At 34.6% G+C, this 21,254-nt stretch overlaps 1 protein-coding gene across 3 annotated transcripts in view; it reads right to left on the bottom strand.

Moving 5' to 3' along the window:
* The window catches only part of LOC150099485 (E3 ubiquitin-protein ligase MARCHF8-like), a 184,582-nt gene that overhangs the window by 94,859 nt on the left and 68,469 nt on the right, over positions 1 to 21,254 (bottom strand). The window contains exon 1 of one of the 3 annotated variants that reach the window (XM_090403696.1): positions 8,272 to 8,391. The exons of the other annotated variants lie outside the window; for them this stretch is intronic. Coding sequence (XP_090259822.1) covers positions 8,272 to 8,277 — 6 coding nt within the window. The 5' untranslated portion in view covers positions 8,278 to 8,391. Of the gene's footprint in view, positions 1 to 8,271; positions 8,392 to 21,254 lie in introns of those variants that run through there. 3 annotated transcript variants of the gene reach the window in all.

The raw sequence follows: 21,254 nt of genomic DNA on the forward strand, positions 1-21,254 counted from the left end.
ACAACCTGCTTGGAACAGTAAATCTACCAATAAAAATGGTCGCATCCTTTCCAGCTACACAGGATCAAACTATGCTGTTGTGGCTGGACCTACCAAGCCAACTCATCTCAGTACGTTTGGCATTGCTGACATCCTGGATATAGCTATCCGTCAAGACATTAAACTACAGTACAGCCTTAAATCACTAAACGAGCTGTCGTCGGATCACAACCCAATTCTACTGCAATTGGGAGAACAAGAATGCCTGTTTCCTCCCTCTCATTCAGGCATATCGCGGGAGAGATTGCCTAAAGCACTTAGGGATGAAATTGGACCTGTCCCTCACATATGCACACCGGAAGATGTGGAATCTGCAGTGACTAGCCTCACCCAACAGATTAAGTCCGCTATAACGGTTGCAACCTTCCACAAACCTGTTCCCAAGTCTGATCGTTTGCCTGAGGGTATTATGGACCTGATCAGAGAGAAGAACAAAGCTAGGAAGAGATTTCGTAACACTCACGCTCTTCAGGACAAAACAGTTCTTAATAGATTGAATGGGGCAGTAAGAGATGCACTTAAAACTCATAGAAACCAAGTTTTGGATAAAAAGTTAGCCTCTATATTTAGCCTCTATCTCACCTATTGATCACTCTATCTGGGGGTTACTGAGAAACATCAAAAATAAAAACAGATCCCTCCCCCCATAATCTCAAACCAGGGCCTAGTCCACACAGATGCAGATAAGGCAGAAGCCATACTAAAGAATCTAGAGTGCAAACCTTCTTATAACAACTTAGATTTCAATCACTTGTACAAAATCCACAGACAGGTCAGGCATGCATTAAATCTCCCGGATACCAGTGCTAACCATATTGCACCCGCATCACCTGTTGAATTATATGATATTATTAAAAAACTTAAGAACAATAAAGCTCCTGGACCAGACGGCATCTCAAACAAGGTGATCAAACTGCTGCCTCGAAAAGCTGTAGTGCACCTGACCAGTATAATAAATGCAATTTTAAGATTTCACTATTTTCCTTCCACCTGGAAACTGGCTGATGTAATTCTTATACATAAGCCAGGCAAAGACCCACTACACCTACCGCAAAATTATCGTCCAATCAGTCTCATCTCCAACCTGGGTAAGGTTGCAGAGAAGGTCATCCTCTCACGATTCCAAACCTCAGTAAATGACCTAAACGTCCTCCCTAAAGAACAGTTTGGTTTTCGGCAACACCATAATACTACCCAGCAAATCCACAGAATTGTCGAATGTATCACCACCAGCTACAACTGGCGCCAGTGCACAGGAGCTGTTTTCCTAGACCTATCCAAAGCATTTGACAAAATCTGGCATTTTGGACTCCTGCACAAACTTATCTCAGCCCGTACCTCACTAAAAATGGTTCATCTAATCCAATCATATCTTCAGAGTAGATCAATACAAGTCAAAATCAACGGTTCTACATCGTCCCAGCTCCATATCTTTTCTGGAGTGCCGCAGGGATCTCTACTGGCTCCATTGCTGTTTTCTGTATACATGTCAGACATCCCGCACAATCTGATGTCTTCCATTTTGGCCCTCTATGCGGACGATACAGCAATACTAACCAGATCTCTCAGACCCCATTTCATTACCAGAAAGCTTCAAGAAAACCTTCTAAAGCTGAAGGGTTGGTTCTCCAAATGGAGATTGGAAGTCAACCCCCAGAAAAGCTCAGCCGTTCTTTTCTCAAAAAGGCCAATGTCTCCTGCAGGAGATGTGTTACCATTCAATACTAAAATTCCCTGGCAGACAGAAACAAATTACCTGGGTGTGATTCTCGACAAAAAGCTATCTTTTAAGCAATACATCAAGTCTACATGCGCAAAGCATCTAAAGCCATAGCTCAGATCTATCCGCTAATTAATAGAAATAGCAAGCTCAGCAACAGAATCAAATTGCAACTATACCAGATGACAATTCGTCCTATAATCACCTATGCCTCTCCGGCCTGGAGCCACATCTCTAATGCTAACATTATCAAAATACAGCGAGTGCAGAAAAGTGCTTGAGAATGATTCTGAACGCCCCGTGGTATGTTAGAAACAATCAACTTCATAGAGATACAAATATTCCCTATATTTTCTCTTTTCTGCAATCCATAGCATCCAAGTTTTTCCTAAAGACGTCCACACATCCCAACGATTTGGTTCAGAAAGCTGCAGCATACGAGGCAACGGACATATTCAAATATAGAAGACCAAAAGCTATATTAGCCTCCTATAGCGATGCATAATCTCCATGCTCATTCAGGGCGAGCAATCTGCTCATAAATTTTACCCTCACTGTAACCATAAGAGATAGCGGGGAATATGAAAAGCATCTTGCTTCATCCCTAAAGACATAAATGTCAATGTCAGTTGTCAAGCTGGTTTTTCTAAAATGCAACCGAAATAAAATATATATTTAGTTTACTTCCTAATTTAATTGGTGAACTACTGAAAGTTTTACAAGAAGAGAGTTTGTTTGTTGCATTAGGATAACATTGACGCATCCATGAGATAAAACGTATTATGTCTATCCCTTTCAAAGTGGTTGTATCATCGCTTCACGTTTTTAAAGCTAAGGAAACTAAATCTCTTTCTTTCTTTCTCTCTCTCTCTCTCTCTCTCTCACACACACACACACACACACACACACACACACACACACACACACACACACACACACACACACACACACACACACACACACACACAAAGAACAACAAACTAGATTTTGTTAGTCTATTTTGTGGTCTGCAACAATAAAATCAAGACTCCAACCAAGCTAATCTTCCTTTGCCTGAAATGCGCTTCTTCTGCTAAATATAAAACAAGGTGTTCGGGAAGGCGTTTTCTGGAAGTTTTAGCTTTCTAACCCTAAATTAAAATATAATATCACATTCGTAACTGGTATATACTCTGAGTTTTCAGTTTATTAGTAATTCTCCATCATTCATGGATTGTCCGGAAGCGTCACGCTCACACAATTCAATGCAAAAAAAAAAAAAATCCTAACATCGCAAATTAAGTGGATTTGCAATATGATAATCAGTGCTGCAAGTATTGAAGATACAGTCACTATTATCATGCATATCATTGTCTAGAGTGTACCAGGAATAGGGAATACAGACAGGGAAAGCTCCTGAAAAACAAGTCCACCTTAACGGAGAAATAATAAACGAGGAGATCAGTAAATTCGAGTAACTGGGATCCATCATTAAGGTGAAAATTTTCTGTTCAGACTACAGCAGAATAATATTAGAAATGGCTAAAATAATGGACAGATGCGTGTTTAAAAACTGGAAGTATGGATTCATCTTCATAGGAACAAAGCTGGATGCAGCTGTAGTTTCAATAGAGACTTATGGATGGGAAACTTGGAACCTAAAGAAGTCTTATAGGAAAAGGACAGCTGATTTGAGATGCTGTGTTACAGGAGACTGTTGAGGATCTCATATACTGAAAAGCAGACTGGATGGGTGCTAGAAAGGATCGGTAGAACTTTAAGGCTCCTTAAGGATATTGACAGAAGAAAGCTAAAATACTTTGGATACATTAAAATAATGGAAGGACTTCTAAAAATAGTAACAGAAGGTAAAGTCACTGGAAAAAAAAAGAGGAAGAGATAGACCCTCAATGTGATGAATGGATGATGTGTCTGGGGTGAGTGATTTTTAGCGAGTTGAAGCCTCGAGAAGAGCATAAAATAAGACCACCTAGTGAGGAGTGGTGTGGCACATCACCACGTGGCATTTCATGAATTCCAATAAACTTATTAACTTATGGATGGTGGTATATTTATTATTATTTCTGCTTTTTCAATCGCATTTGTTGGTCCCCTGATACCTTGGAGAGACATTCGAAAGTCCACTTGAAAATTCCGATCAGGTTTATCGCTTCCATTCTCAGTTTATCCACGTGGTAACGTGGAATAAACTGAGAATGTAAGGTGGTAAAATAATGTACCACCTTACACGTATAGACCCTTTGGGAATAGTTAGACTTTCCAATATATTATTGGCTTATTCAGCCACGACATTTTGCCCTTTGGCAGGAAAGACCTGCGTACGAATTCTATCTAGGAGTATGCGAGCAACCTTTATGAGAATATTTCAAGTAAAAGCGAGTTAGCCGGTCGCATACGAAGATGATAAAGCAAGAAACTGGTTTTTCACTCCCAAAACAGGACCGAAGACACGCGCGATTAACACATAGTGTAACTGACCCATAGCCTTTAGATGCTTCATCCATAATTCCGATCAAACCAATCATTTGTGAGATGATTCGAAACAATGATACTAAAAGATGATGAATTTCGACAGGATCTAATCTGGGAGCCTTTCGGGAAGGAGGGGAGATGCTTCAGGAGACCGAAAGAGTGGAGTTTGTCTTGAAGGTTAAAAGAAATGCTACCACCTATTAAGTTGATGGATCTAATCAACTGGCTATTCGATGTATATGCTCTCATATTCATTAACATGAAATATCGTCTCATCAGTAAAGAACTACCTAAGTGTGTGTATATGTATTTTTTTTTATATGAATCCTTTTACACCCATTTCTAGTTTTGGTCAGAGCGACTTACAACGCCAAATGGCGCCTTTAGTCACCAACTTAAGAGTTATCGTTTACTTTGATCAAAGACACGAAATCAAAAATGCATTTGTGAACTGCTCCATAACAATCTTGACAACTTCTTTATGCTGTTCTGTGGTAGATCCTACCACGCAACGAGTTCCATCCATTCATGATATTGACAGGAACTCGGTTGCTTGGAGCTGACAAAATGAATAAAAATATCTTAATATCTTGACATAAAAAAAATAATAATAACAATATAATAAAAACTTTCCATTTCGTTATTTTGTCTGTAAACTACTGCCATCTATTGAGGAAAAGTAACATCGAGAATAAATATTGAGAAAAAATAATGTGTGCAAATTTCGTTTTCTCTTTACAGTTTTTTTTTTTAATACTATAATGCCAAGTGTCGATTTTCAATGAGTAATACTCTACATTATAATGAGCTTTTCACGACACACACTATCACTGTAACTGTGGATGCACATTATATGTTATATTAACAAAAATCACCAGGAATATTACTCTGAACAGAAAGTAAGTACAAGTTAAGCTTTAAGACTATACCAAAATGTCTTTAAGACTATACCAAAATCTGTATACCTTTATCGCATCAGATATCCGCTTATTAGATGAGAGAAGCATAAACTTAACGCAGTTCGTGACTGACTGCTGTGTGCTAATCAGGAGGGGGGGGAGTTATTTCTAGTACGCTATCATTGATACTCAGGAGAAAAAGCATCTCACTCTCCCTCAATGTGATACGTGACTGAAACAATTAGGTATGTTGTTAGCTTGGTTACTGTAAAATGAAACGAGCCTAGTGGGAGTAGAGTATGTTGGTCTAGAGTCTAGACCAACGAGACACATATGTAGCTATCGATTGCCGAAGTTTTCACAGACGTCACTGATTATTGAGGGTATTACATGCAGGGACAAAATTATCAGCTAAAGAAAACAGCAGCCATAAAATTCTGTCTCAGAACTGCTGCCTAGTTTACCGTAATCACGCGGTAAGGTAAACGACCTACCTGATAATATGAACCACACATGCCTTGCTCTTTATCATTTGTATCGATTTTCCCAGGAAGGAGAAGAACCTATAAAATATGGCAAAGTACTATAAAGTGCTTCAGAAAGAGAGAGAGAGAGAGAGAGTTGCATCACAGCTACTTGCCCATCGTCTGGCATACCTCAACTGGTTTTCGAAAACTATAATATTTATAGGTCAGTGAATGAAAAATAAATTAAGTACTTATATATCTTATATATCATTCATTACCAGTAGATTACAGATTTCGTTTCAAATAATAACAACAAAAGTATTTACCGCCATCTGCTGGGAACTCTCTGAAGTATATCACAAAATGAAAACACCAACGTTGGATTAAAAGTGGACATTCTATTCGCAGAGGTGAACCAACGTTTCTTTTACTAAGGTGATCTTCGCCAGTGGCGCACTCAGGATTTAATCTTGGGGGGGGGGGGGGGGGGGGGAGAGTTGAGTAGACGATTTGAGAATACCCACTACGCATCGCATACGACCTATGACTGAGAATTTGCAATGATTGCTAATTCATAAGTAGTATAGAAATAGAAGACACCACACAACATAAATTTTAAAAAAATAATAATTTTAATTAGGAAAAGATTTTTGGAAAATTTTCTAGTGTTTTTTTTTCCCTTTTTCTTTTGGGAGTGACAGGGCCCCTTGCCCCCACCTCTGGGTGCATCAATGATCGTCACAAAAAGACCAAACCATTCAATCAAATGTGGATATTTATTTTTAGAAGAATACATCTTTCTTTTAGGACCGACTGGGTTTATTTTCTCACCTCTTGCTTCCGATACGTTTTTTTTTTTTTTTCGTTTATTTTCATTTCAGTTTTTCTCTTTATATTTCTTGGTGTATTATTACGTCATCTGTAACAATACAGGAAGCAAATCTTATGTCTCTTCTACCAATCTGGCACGGGATGATTACTATAGAATAAATACAATCGTCGTAAGCTAGTAATATCTTCCACGCTGCATCAGAAAACGCGATAGAGTTCCATCACGCAACCCCTGCTGCTTTTCTCAACCATAAATTCCTATAATGACTTAATACTGATCATAAATTCCTCAGGCCATTCACTTTCTCTGCTCGTGGCATTTCGAGAACAGATAAACAGCGGATGGCCGCTTCAATGCTCGAACATAAACATCGCATTCTCTCTCTCTCTCTCTCTCTGGCACTCATATCGCATGCGCAACTTTTTCATATACGCCCACATTTTTTCAAAATTGTTGTGCAGATTACTGCTAGAGGAAAATGTACTGTTTAATAATAAGCTCGTACCCAGCAAGTAATGTTAGATCGACATTAGATTTTTTTTTCTTTCAAATACAATATCAGGAAATTTTTTGCCTCGAAAAGTTAGATTTTTAACAGTCCGTTAAAATTCTTGAATCAGAAAGATCGATGTTTCTAACGTATGATTGATAACAGTTGCAATAGTCAAAGATTAACAGAACAACAATATTACGTAGCTTAGCGACATACCTTTAACTAACAAGCTCATTCTTTGAAGCCCATTCATTCATTTTGATGGGCCAAAAGTCCCATGAAAAATAAAATAAATTAAAAAATTAAATATTTTTAAATTTATTTTTAAAATATATATTTAAAAAAATTTATTTCAGAAATATTTTAAAAATTGATAATTATAAGTAGATTTATTTTATGATTTTTTTTTAAAAAAAAAAGAAAGGTATTATAAAATAACATTACTGCAAAATGTAAACATAAAAATATAAGAACGTTAAACAAAAACATAAATAAAAAGATGTGAATATTTTAAGGCATAATTCTGCGTTTCTATAATTTAAATTACGATTTGATTACGTTAAGCGATCCAAAAGTTCGGGAAAAAAAGCAAGACATTTAAGGACAATCCTTAATAATGAGTAAATCAATTTAAAATAATAATAATTTCGAATTACGAATCGCTGACAATATCCATTTGTTTGCTTAAACTAAACAAGTTTAATTTAAGCAAAATAAATGTAAGCAAACTTGCTTAAATTAAATGAAATATTAATTTTCCATAAATAAAGTCAAGATAATTATGGCATATTTATAAATGTAGTTATGCATATATGCATTTATTTTTCTTTTCATTATTTGTTTGATTAACATATCGCACAGATTCCTTAAAATCTGTACGTACGCACAAAACAGAAATATGTTTGTCTACTACTGTAGATACAACCGTCTGCAACATGAAATGTATTCTTAAATCTAATAAAAAAACAACAGCGTATTGCAAACTAAGGTCATGCTTCTCCGCTTTCCCATTCCTAACGTTCATATTATTCCCAGCTCCCCATTTGCAAGGTGGAACTGATCGAGCGTTGGTACACGGGACTTGCCGCAGTCACAAATGAGAGCTATAAATATGGTGTACTTTCCCTGTGTATTGCACTACACCTGTTGTGACTCACAATTTAAAATACGCATGTATTGGCATATATCTTTTGTAGTCTATATTCAAAAGATATATAAAAACGTATTTTTGTTTGTTTTTGGCACGATGTACAAGCAGACGGGAAAAAAAGTTACAAAAATACAGATTCGTTAAAATGAAACTGACGGTTATATAAATAAATTCTCTCAGAGAATAATGTTCTACTTACGTACATTGAATAAAGACTTTACTTCAGTTTTGGAAATTAATATTTTCACCAAAAATTGGCAACTCTTATTACTCAACAAAATTAAGATAAACAACCTGTAGGAAAACGGGCCCAAAGCAATTTAATGAAATATCGATCATGACGATTGTAACACGTGCACATCGCGGCAGAAGATAATAACAATAACTGGTAAATTAAGCTGACAGAAAAATTTATTTACTTAACTCCCTAGCGGAGAATGCAAAATAATAATAATAATACTTATTATTATTATTATTATTATTATTATTAATATTAACAGCTTAATAATTATTTTAACAGCTTATTATTTCTCAAATAATTTACATGTATATGTTTTAAAAATTAGGACAATACTACATTTTGTTATACATTTTTACTACAGATTATAATTAATATCGTTAATATTATTTATATTTGGACGATTCAATTTTACAATTACATTGCTTTTTTGTTTGTTAACAAAATAACTTGCAGTACAGAATGCTGAATACAAAATAAAAAACTTTCATTTTTTACAGTAATATTTTAAATGTAAAACAATAATAATAACACGTTTTTTTTAAAAAAAATAATTACCAGATATATTTTTATACCCAGAATTGTCATGAGTCTCAAAATGTCCTATTGAGAGTGATGAGTGTATTATCAGTGAAATGAGCGAATTTGAGATGCGTGAAAGGCATTATGTGTGAGCAATACTGTCTTAAAAGTGAGTACTAGTGTTTGGTAGTTGAAAATATTATTATTATTATTATTATTATTATTATTATTATTATTATTATTATTATTATTATTACATTAAATCACATTGAATGAATCGTATATATATATGGAAAGAAATCTATTTAGGTCCATGTCCACAATCACTCCCAGATCTCTCATTTCCTTTACCTCTTCCAAGATATTTCCACCGATTGTGTACTCTACATCCCATCTTTGCTTCCCAAATTTCAAACCTTACATTTCGCAACATTGAATTGACATCCCCTCTTATTTGCCCATTTAGCCAGTGTATTCAAGTCCTCTTTCAAAGCCACGGCATCCTCTCTGCTCCTGATAGCTCTCCCTAACTTTGCATCATCTGCAAACAACTGCATATCACGATTCAAACCTCTCCCCATATCATTTACATACAAATTAAGCAGCAATGAACCCAAAACAGACCCTCGGGGTACACCACTAGCAGCTTTCCTCTTCTGGGATATCGCTCCTCCGATATCGCACAACCAATTTCCAATGCAGCGCTCTAATCGACTGTTTAGCCCCATCCGTTTCTGATTTTGGGGCGAATAAACTCAATCAATCCAATAATTTCATTTCCCTTATTTCGAATACTTCTAGTATTAATAAATGAACATAAGAAATCCTTTGTGGTTCTACAAGTCCTAAGAACATCACTTCTCCAATGTGACTCTTCAGTCCCTTCTCTTCCTTTAACCATAAATTCTACAATTTTCTTCAAACCCAAACTCTTCCCACCCATCTCAGACCATCTCGATCCTTTATTGCCTACTCACACATTCACTTCGGAATGCAGCATCCACATCATAAAGTGTCTCCCCGTAACCCTGACTCCCTCCGTTTACCTGTTTGTGTTGTGCTTCCACCCTCTCATTTACTTCATTCGTGATATTCACCTCTCCGTTTGCCAGCCTCTCTCGCTCTCTCTCTCTACCATGCTTTTTGCTCTTTCATATCACCTCGCACCACCTCAGATCTATTCATTACAGTCATTACCTCTCGTGCCAGCAGCAATCTCTCCAGCCGACTCACACCAAAACCATTTAAATGCAGCCCATCGTCTTTAAACAATTCCATCTGTCCCTCAAATTCACCTCACACATTCACAAAATGCACCCCATTCTCCTCATATAACTGTGCTAACATATCTCATTCGTAATCTTTGCTCGCTGCCTTCATCATTATCATACCTTAGCAACACACTGACTACCTTTCCTACGACACTGTTATCTTTTACTCTCCTTAATAATCTCCTAATATCCAATTTGACATTTTCCTTGTTCCCATCCAAATCATTCGTCCTGAGCACACCCACCAACTCTTTTGTTCTCTAATTCCTCATATCCAACGCTTTAATCACTCTGCTCATTCAACCTCCAGGAAAACAAAGCTTATGCACTTTCTCGTTTACTACACCTTTAATAATGGAATCTCCATAGAGTGCTACTTCTGCATCTTCTCTTGAATCATTCGTTACATCTTTCCTTCCACTCTTTTTCACCCTTCCATGTATGTCCGTAATTCTTTTCATTTCATTGTATCTCTTGCCTCATCTTCATCAACTCTACTTTCACATCTGGATCCAATATATAGTAACACGAAGATTCATGTCTGATATTTTCATGCAATTTCATATCATGCTTTTGGTTATGCAGCATCTGCAACATACCTCACACTGATGTTATGACAAGGACATCCAAGGATAATGAACTGACTTCTGCATCTTCTCCTGAGTGACATTCTGATCTTGTAGTGGAAGCTGCTGATCATGTACTTCATGATTGCTTAGCGCAATAAGCCTGGATGCATCCCAAGACATCATCTTCATCATGGAACTACTATCTTGATGTGAAGGACTGGCAAAAGGCGAAAGTGCAGTTCCAAGTAATAAGAATGAGAAATCAAGCTCAATATTTTGTATCATACTTGGTGCAACTTGACAAGTAGATAATCCAGGTGATACAAAACAGAGAACTAATATTTGGCTATCTCCACATGGCACTGATTCCATGTTATTTGGTTGTTTCGACTAACTCAACAACATTATGAATAGGCATTGTGTTTGTAACTGGAATTAACATCGAATCTTAGAGCAAACTGTCAAACGATGTTGTCGCTTTTTAGCGATCTACCTTCACTTTTTAGCGATCATTTTATGGACACTGACCTCTGAACAGATGGAAGTAAATTCTGAACAGGACTAGGATATATATTTGAATGAGAAACAGAAACTTCTTAGTGGATAGTCATTTCTTAACAGCTCTGACCTTCTTTCACAAGTGAAGGAAGAAGATAGGCTTAGAAAACGTTCCTCCAGTCGGCGATTAGACTTAAACCTAGGTCTAACTTCGAGCGGCAAGCGCAAAAGAGTAACAAGCGCCACTTCCACTGAGCTACACAGGCCTATTAGAAAAATCATTAAGAAATTATTTATTTATATTTTATATTTGCAAATAATGGAATTTCAAAAAAATGAACTTCAGAAAAAAAATCTCACTGGCTGATTACGTCTTCCAAATTTGATAAAGATCAAGTTTAAATTCAACTTTATATTCTGCAAACATTACTGAAGAAATATACCACTATAAAGTGATAATGTTATTTAAATATTATCTGAATTATTGGGTATTAGTAACTATAAAGAAGTAAAATGTGTGCTGAAATATAATACATATAATCTGGAGAGCAACTGATTCTTTTTTTTTCCTAATGTGGACTACAAAAAACTAATCTAGAACCTTTATCCATAAGACTGGATGAGCCGCCAGTAGTATCGAAATACTTCTTGTACTCTTCCAGTCGGTTTATCTTGTTTGGCAGAAGTAAAGTAGCGTACAAAAAACAAGGAACCTTATGGACCTTTTTTATATATCGTACGTTTTATTTGGTTTTCTTCACTTTACTTACTTCCCTGTGATTTCACATGACCTTCAAGCTTTATAAGTAAAGATCTACGTAACCCTCTCCAGAAAACGTCATTTACGACTAAACGTTTTCAGCCGATTTTTGTTTGCTAATTTTTATAGAGTCACGATATACAAACATATACTATCATAATATCGCAAAATAGAATTATTTTCCCTGTAATTAAAACAAAAAAAAAACAGCCTTACCTTATCAACGCATACATTACAGCGGTAAGATACATGATTACAATAAAGTTTCAACCGCCAATAATATTAATAATCAAAAGAAAAAAAGCAGACTTCTTTTCAAGAAAATGGAATTTTCCAAATTCGATTTTACAGAAGAAGGAATTAACAGAATGCAACATAAATTATATTAGAAAGAAACAACTAAAACAGTTTCTTCAGGGAGAGCATACGATGTAAATCTACATTGGAAGAGTTCTATTATGCTACCCGGATGGAAGGATTACACTGTAAGATGCCTAGACGGAAGAACTAAGCTGTAAGATGTCCACATGTAACCACTGTTCATTGGAAGGATAACGCAAGAACAAAATGGAAAAAAAAAAAAGGATGTCGATACTTATGGTTGTTTTAGGGATTCTCAAAGATTAAGAAGATTGCCATTCCTAAGACTCTCCTGCTAGCTTACTAACTACTCTGCTTAATTAGCCATGTTAATCTAAAATCCATTAACCAGTTATTTATTTATTTTAACGCTATCATTCCAGTTAGAGCTATTTCATTCAGAAGACCTTCCACGTGTCTACTGCCTCTGAGAGGGTTAGCCTTTCGGAGGGCATCACTTAATGACTAGGATATTTTTTGCATCCTTCTTTGATCATTCTGTCTTAATGATACCTTTACGAAAAGCACAAAAATATTGGAAGAGATAATTAAGATTATTTCATTATTTTTATACTTCTATTTCATTTCTGTCAATGGTAAAAAGTCCAATTGATTTTTTAAACCATCCATTCCATAAACTCTTCGAACATATTCATGTATGTAGTCTCTTTTGCTTTAAGTTCACCAATTTTCTGAAACAAAATGAACTGCCTCAAATAGAAACGCTGTATAGGCGTCTGTGTTTCTCTTTTAAAGTGATAAATCATTTCGGCCGCACTATACTGTATTCTTCCAGCATTCTTAGCAAACTTCCATGAACATGAGAAAATACAGAATGAACAGGACCTTACAGCAAAATATATTCTAAGAGGGATATATATTCTGAGGAATGGGATGTATTTTAATTTGTTCCTGAGTTATTTTGAGAATAGTTTGTTTTCTATGTGAACAGTCAATTTTAAAGTTGGATCGAATAGCATTCTAAGGTATTTGTTATACAAAGGAGGAGTTAACCGTATTTGCAAAGCTATTTTTAAGTTTTTAAAAACGCCAGAAATTTAATTTTGAACTATTATGACTTGATATTAATTGTTAATATTAGGTCGCTACTTTTCTTATCCAAATTATTTTAATTGTTCGTAGGTGCAAGATTCTTATTTTACATTGCTAGCATAATATCGCGTTAAAATCTTTAGGGAGGTTGGAAGTGTTTTTTGAATATTGTCGAGGCAAATTAAGAGTTGGTTGAAAGCACTTCGTTGTCGGGCTTCTAGGTAGAATGAATGCACTTTAGAAAGGCAATTATTGCACGAAACTCGGGTTTTCTTGGAGTCTCCATCACGGCATCCTATCGATCGCGTTTTTAGGAGAACGGTAATTAATGTGTGCTTGCATTTTTTAAAATGCTTTTTTAAAAATAGCAAAAGTAGACCTTCTAGGTATTTATGAAAGTTTTCTACGACCCCTAAAAAATATAAAATTTGGACTTCGTTTGTTATTTGTTAGGTTTTCTTTCTCATCATCCTTACAACACAATGAAGTCGTGAAATAAATCTGGTTTGATGTCCCTTTAGGTACGTTTCACATTTTCGGACAGGAGTGATGGATGTTTATTAGCTTAACTCGATATGCATTTTCCACAGCTTTTATTTATAAATATTCGAAACGTGTTTTGCAAAATATAATATGTTTGTGGTATTTTTCATGAATGTAATCAGTTATTTATTCTCTTTAATGCATCATACAGTTCATGACATCAAAACAGTTACCGAACCTTCTTGAATTTCCTTTATTGAGCTATCAATATTTGATGTGTATCCCATCCATGAAATGATGTAAAACCTTATTGGTATCATGGATGAGTTAAGAGCTATATAATCCTATTTCTTGCTCTAGAGAAAAATTGTACTTGAAAAAGTACAATTTTTCTCTAGTATGAAAGATGGCAGTCCAAAATTACGCAACAAAAATCATCACTTAGTGCAACAGATGTAGCAGAATGATGTAAGAAATGTAGCAAGAATGGAGAAGGAGAACAGAGATGTTTTGCTTCTCGCAAGCAGAAAAAATGATTGCCAAATCAAACAAAGACCTTCGCGCTCACTAGTGCAATAGCAGACTTACCAGCTTAGGGACACAAATAGCAACGCCATTAGTGAAAGTGTTATATTTTTTAGGACAAATCTGAGAGCATATACTTTCTGGTCTGGAAGGAAAACCAATCTTTCTTGGCCCTCTACTTCAAGATGGGAATAATGTAGCATATCCGAATTCTAGAGAGATTTTATTGTTGGTAGTCGGTAAGTAGGAAGAACCATTACAACGACTGTGGAAATATAGGACTTTCGAAGAAACGACAATTGAGATTCTGCAGAGTAAAATGTAGGTTCTTCATCGGAGTAGTGAAAATATTCTAAACAATAATAAAGCAGTCAGAATCAAAACGGATTTACCATCACAAAAAAAAAAAGTAGATAAAAATTATTGGAAGATGGGATCGACTGCGCGAGCTACTTTTCTATAAAAAGTTATTCGGCGATCTACTCTCTTATATAGATCTCTTATATTCCCGCAACCTGATATCTGATTACGCACAAATAAACAACTAAAAATAAACAACTAAAACAAAATACACAACTAAATATTTTATTTGTGTATTTAAAAATTTATTTATCACTTTTAATTATTTTAATACAACAAATATTTTAATACAACAAAAAAAAAAAAAATATATATTGGAATAAAATATTTATTTCTCTATTTTGGAAAACCAAAGTTAGAAAAAACAAGAGATTGATTACAAACTCACAAGTTACAGGAAATGCTGGTTGATTAAAAAAAAAGTTAATGTGAAATTTGGCATTGTTTGGACCTCGCAATATTTTCATAATCAAATTGATATGAAGAAGTGGACAATCGCAGACAATCATCCAAATGATCATTTGCAATTTGGTTTCTTAATTGATTTTTTATGACGGTCATATTTGAAAAAGCGGCTTCAGACAAGTATGTCGATCCGAAACACGACAGAATTTTTCGCACAATATCAGTTAATATTGGGAATTTTTCATGTGCATACTTCCAAATGATTTCATTGTTTATTGATTTTAAATGTAAACTATTCTGAATGTTTATTATCTCAAGTCCTACTTCAGCTTGGTTTATATCAATAATCCATTTCAAGTTTTCTTGAAATGGATTTTTGATAAAAGATACAATCATTTCAGTTTTATTAAAATCTTTAAATCTTGAATTTATTTCTTCCTCAACTAATTCTATTTCACAAATAAATTATTTTAAATCATAGCGAAGCATTTCTTGATTTTGTTGAAAAAATTCTAATAATTATGGGAGATGTATAAATTCGCGGTCATTTATATATTTCTTTAATAAAAGTACGTATTGTTGGAAAGTTTTTATTGAACTTAACATGTCAATTAAATATTTATCTGTACCTTGTAACTCTAAATTTAAATTGCTTAATTTCGTACAGAAATCTACTAAAAATGATAAGTGTAACAACCATCTTTTATCACTCAATTGTGGATAAATATCTCCTTTTTCTTCAAAAAAATTTTATATCGTTAATTAATACAAGAAATCTTTCTAAAAAATTGACTTCTGCTGAGCCAGCGAACATTATCGTACAACAGAAGTTCCCTATCATCATCATCTGCATGTAATTTATATAACCGCCGTTGCAGGGCTTATCCTCGAACAGAATTTACAATTTTTAATGTAATATCCAAAACATCTTTTGTGTTTAATCTTTTACTACACAGTACAGTGGTAGGTTAAAAAATCTGGATATTTGTCATCGTTTTTACATAATGAAATGAAGCTGATTTATTACCTATCATTGCAGGAGCACCATCAGTAGTAATAGACACAAGTTTAAAAAGCGGAAGTTTGTGTTGTTTCACAAATTCATGAAATGCCGAAAAAATGTCTTCTCCCCTAGTCCTTCCCAATAATGGTATAATTTTCAAAAGTTCTTTACTCGAATAATCTTGAAATACCATGCGAATAAATACCATTAACTGAGCAATATCAGTGAAGTCGTTTGATTCATCAAATTGCAATGAAAACGCAACACACTAGTGAATATCTGACATTAACCTGGCCTGGAAACTTTTCTCCAGCAATTGGAACTCTTCCTTTCGGCAATTTGAAACCTTGTCTGCGGCCTAGAAGTAGTCTCTCTAGTCTCGACGTACGTCTCGACCCGAGAAGCTCCTTTCTGGAAGCGGGAAACTCCTCTCTCAACCAACGTGAATCCGGGCAGTCTCTCTGACGGCGACTCTGGGCCGGGCGGCCTCCTCTCTGACAGAAATTCTGGAACCGGGACCCCTTCAGCTTGCTTCAGTACCTTTTTATTAGGCCTCCTCTTAGACCTCGCATGAAATTTGGCAACCCCCAAAGAATCGGTATGAGTCTTTCATCTTAAGTTTCAAGTTCGGCACGCCTTTTGTTCTCCTCCGCTTTCTTTTGATTGTAAGTTGCCGGCCATCGGAAAGTTGTTTGAACTCTTTCTGACTGACTTCAGAGATGTTTACACTTAGAGCCTGCAGGCCTTCCTCATGCATACAAGTTTCAATAACAATCTTTATAGTGCCGCCATGTACAGCTTCGGCGACAAAAACATTGCCTTTGTTTTTAACACTCTAACACATTCTTATTAAAGCAGTATATACAGTTAGCTTCAAAAGAGTTATTTACAAAAACACCTAATGCAAACTATACCGAGACAAACAAAGTTTATTTTTTTACAATGTTCACATGGAACTTAACCTAAGTAAAAAATCGATATAATATGCTTTGGAATATTTAATATTTAAGCTGCAATCGAGTTTTTACACTTTGCTTATAATCGTATTCAAGCGGTTCGCTGTTTGACTTCCACTGATCTAAATTAATTCATTTACCCGGACTTATAAGAAAATTACTGATTTGACAATTTTAACGAAAAATAAATAAACAACTTAAAGCGAATTAAAAATAATACCCAATAATGATAAATAAAATATTATGTTTTCAGTTTTAATTAAATATGTAAGTGAGAAGGAATACACAAGAGGTCGACCAAAAATCGCTCCGCGATCGACGGGTTGAACATCCCTGTTATAGGATGGAGTATCCGTAGCTCTGGTATCAACGAGCCTCTTTGTTAGGAAAGAACTGCGTTCGGATCCCATCTGGGATGCAAAAGACTTTGAATAAGCAGTTTTCAACTGAAAGTGAATATTGAGGGGTTTTTCGCCTCGAATAAACTGACAAACAGGACAGAAGATAATTTATACAACATTATACACTGATCTCATGGTCTTCAACCATAACAGCAACATCTCCTGTAGGAGATGAACTTCAGATGAACTAGAATGCCATAAAGAAAATAATGAGTTAACGTTTTCAGTTAAGTTTCGTTGCAAATGTTTACGTCAGAAGTTAACTTTAATACTTTTAACGTAACTCGAAGAAAATACACATTCAAAGGACGCGAAGGAACATAATATATGCTAAATTTCTGCAGTAATTTCGTAAACAGTTTCAAATGGAATTATAGCAAACTCTAGAAGTTCTTACAAGCAATGTGACTTGTGAGAAGTGTCTCAGGTTTGTAAAAAAGGGTACAACGATTACAGGAATTCAGAATTTTTGCTCTTTTGCAGAGAAGGCATATATCTATCTAATACAGTATCAGCACTGTATGAGTGCAAGAAATGGAATAAAAATACAACTCTAGAAATGTTCACAATTAGACCACATGACATTTCTAAATGAAATGCAAAATATTACTGTACCACATTTCAGCATCTCTTATTATCTAATGTTTACGTCTCTATTGTGAGAGTAATGACCCTTCGCCCGATGATTTACGAAACATCGTGATAATGAAATCAGATGGCATCTTTACCATCTTCTACAATCCCAAGATATGAAATCAAGTGAACACCTGTAGTTTGTATTAGATTACTAACACAGTACCTGAAGATGTAGTGGCATTATCGAAGAAACTTCAATCCGCCTTAGTCATTAGTAAAATGTAAGGATGAATTTGAGCTGCTATTAAAAAGATAAAAATGAGTAAACTACATGGGACTCGCGAGCAACAAGTTATCTGACCTTTTTTTACTTCCGCTAGTCAAAAATGGGTAAGAACACAATTTTGTAATTCATTTCTAAAAATATTTCATTAAACAATAATTTTTAATCATTCTTTTTAAAAGGAAAATAAACCTACGAATATATCTGATTAGAAAAGCATGGCGGTGGATAAGTGTACTAGTTCCATAAATAACTTTCACCAAGTTTTCATGAGAAGGAAGTATTTATGTCATAAATGAAAGCCCAAAGTAATTTAATTTCGTTTTAAAGTCATTATCTGGCTTTATAATCTATTAATAATTCCAGTAAATTTTCACCTGAAGTACTAATTTTGTTTTCTTTCTTTCTTGAATACTTTTCTTAAGTGGAAAAGACAATATTATTTTTATAAAACTCACGGGAACACCTGTATAGTTATTTCTTTAACTTATGCATGAGATGTCATTTCGACAAACTATTGGGAAAACATCAACTATATTTCTACTATTTTTATTTCAATTACCTTCTTACTAGTTCATGTGTCAAAACAATAATAATATGGAAACTACTCAGCTTTACAGATTTCCATCTTGAATATTAGTTTTCGATTTACACTGAAATTTATATTGTCGTATTGTTCATTAAAGATATCTCTAGGGTGGGCACTGTGCAATGCCTCTCAATTGAAGAGACTTGAATATGGATTGCTTTAAGAAAGAAAGAAAGAAAAAAACATTTAACTTTTTTATGCCTTTTCAATTCAGCCTGGTTAAGTTATTCATTCCCAAATGTGCATGATTTTTCTTCTACAGATACTGATATACAAAGCAGTGATCTCTTATAGGCGTAACTTCTTTACAAAGTAACTGAAACAACTCAAAGCACACTACATATAAGCAGCAGAAGTCTTGAATTATGAATTCATTCGTTCGTGAAGCATGAAAAACCGTTAAGTAAATCCAGCAGTATTATACAAAAAAGTGCTCAAAACTGTCATTATATGAAAACCTATAAACCATCACGTTTTTGAAGTGAAAACGTTGAATTTCTGTATGATTAATTTCTTTAGTTATACTTCATGAAACAAGCTCAATAAGAAAGGAGTAGATTTAACTCATTTATAACTAACATTTGTAAGTCGGTAGTAAGCCAATATCTACCCCTTCACAAGGTAAAGTTATCATAAAGTAACTTTGTTCTTTTCCACTTGTTTATTTTGTATTGCATTCTCGATAGATTTTTGTATCGCCTAATTTTGCCATTAAATTGATCCAAGATTTTTAGTTCGAAATTGAAATTACTTCAAACTTTAAGAGATTTTAACTTTTTATTGCTTCAACAGTAAGAACTTTGGAATATATTTGTGTACTTATTACATGTAAACCAGGGGCAACGAGAGAGAGAAAAGGAGACCAGTACAAATTGTCAGGTGAGATGGTGTTGCATATCTTTTTTGTCCTTCTCGATAATATCATTATTAGTCAGTCCACCCTTCCTTGGGGAAAGACAACGTTTTTTTTCACCGGCTCCTGAACTCCGTCTCGTTGGCCCTTCTATAAATATATATGTTTTGCTTAATACATTTTGGAAAATTATGGAGACAACTACCGTGAATCCTTTGTATTTTTTTCCCTTCCTTTCTTTGAATCGTGAATCCAAAATGTATTCGGATCACCGTGTAAGCCTAAAAGAAAGGATGTTTTGCTTAAATTTGACACTATCATTGATTCTAATAATAATAATCGACGATATAAAAGGTCCTTAAAGTTAGGGCCTGTTAGGTTATCATAACCATCATTTTAGGATAAGGTAGTCTTACGCCTAAATTTATATTTGCATTTGTAAATTTGCATGTTTTTCATCTGCTAGTTGCAGGCGAAAATTAGTTTCCGAAAGGGAAAATTCTTCTACCACTGAATGAGACTCACTCACTTTCAGCTAAAGCGCTTTGATAAAAGTTCTTCGCTTCCTAGACGGTCTTCGAACTCAAGTCTTGTTGACCAAAGGACCTCTTTGAAACCGATGAACTACCGAGGCAAACGGAATGATCCTACTACAATTTAAACTGGGTTGGAAAATTTTTTATACAGTGCAAAATATAAAATTTAATAAAATTTAATCTTGCTAGTACGAAATTATTATTATTACTATTAAAATTACCAATTTTTGTGGATCAGAGATGCCAATATATTCTTGAGGAAGTCACAAACTTCAAAACCGATACAAATTAAAAGCTCAGAAGACATAGAAAGGCTGCCACAGTGGAAAAAAAAAGTCTCCTAATTAGTTCAAAAGAAGAGACCACAATAAAAATGTGAACCACCAAGACAGATTCTGTAACATACCGGCAATTTCACTTTGATCAGACCTTTCAGGTCATTCATTTGACTTCCCAAACATCAGCCTACTTCCAACACAGCAATCAAATCAATAATAAAAATAAAAAATAATAAATGTGTGTATATATATATATATATATATATATATATATATAACCAGTGTCATCCTCAGATAAGCTCATTAAAAAGCTTCGAGGATGCAAGCTGAGACAGTACATCTCAACTGAGATCAACAGAAAGGAAAAAAAAAATTGCTTATTACATTGAAGTGCTGGCGGTTAAAAACATTAAAAAGCAAAAAATTGTAAAATATATATAACTTACTGTTATATTATAAATGCTGTTTAAAAATGTAACCTTATCCCATTGCAAACTATAAATTACCATCCATAGTGACTACTATTAAGACTACTCTAAAAAAATATATATATATATATATATGTGAATGCTCTGTAAGATGATAAATAAAACGTTAATGTTAAAGGGAAAAAAATCCTTTCGGCAAATACGGCCAAAAATTAAACAGTCTGAAACTATAATT

Source organism: Typopeltis vanoorti, chromosome 14, assembly GCF_054136105.1.
Source record: "Typopeltis vanoorti isolate ZY-2024b chromosome 14, IOZ_Tvanoo_1.0, whole genome shotgun sequence".
Classification (NCBI taxonomy): domain Eukaryota; kingdom Metazoa; phylum Arthropoda; class Arachnida; order Uropygi; family Thelyphonidae; genus Typopeltis; species Typopeltis vanoorti.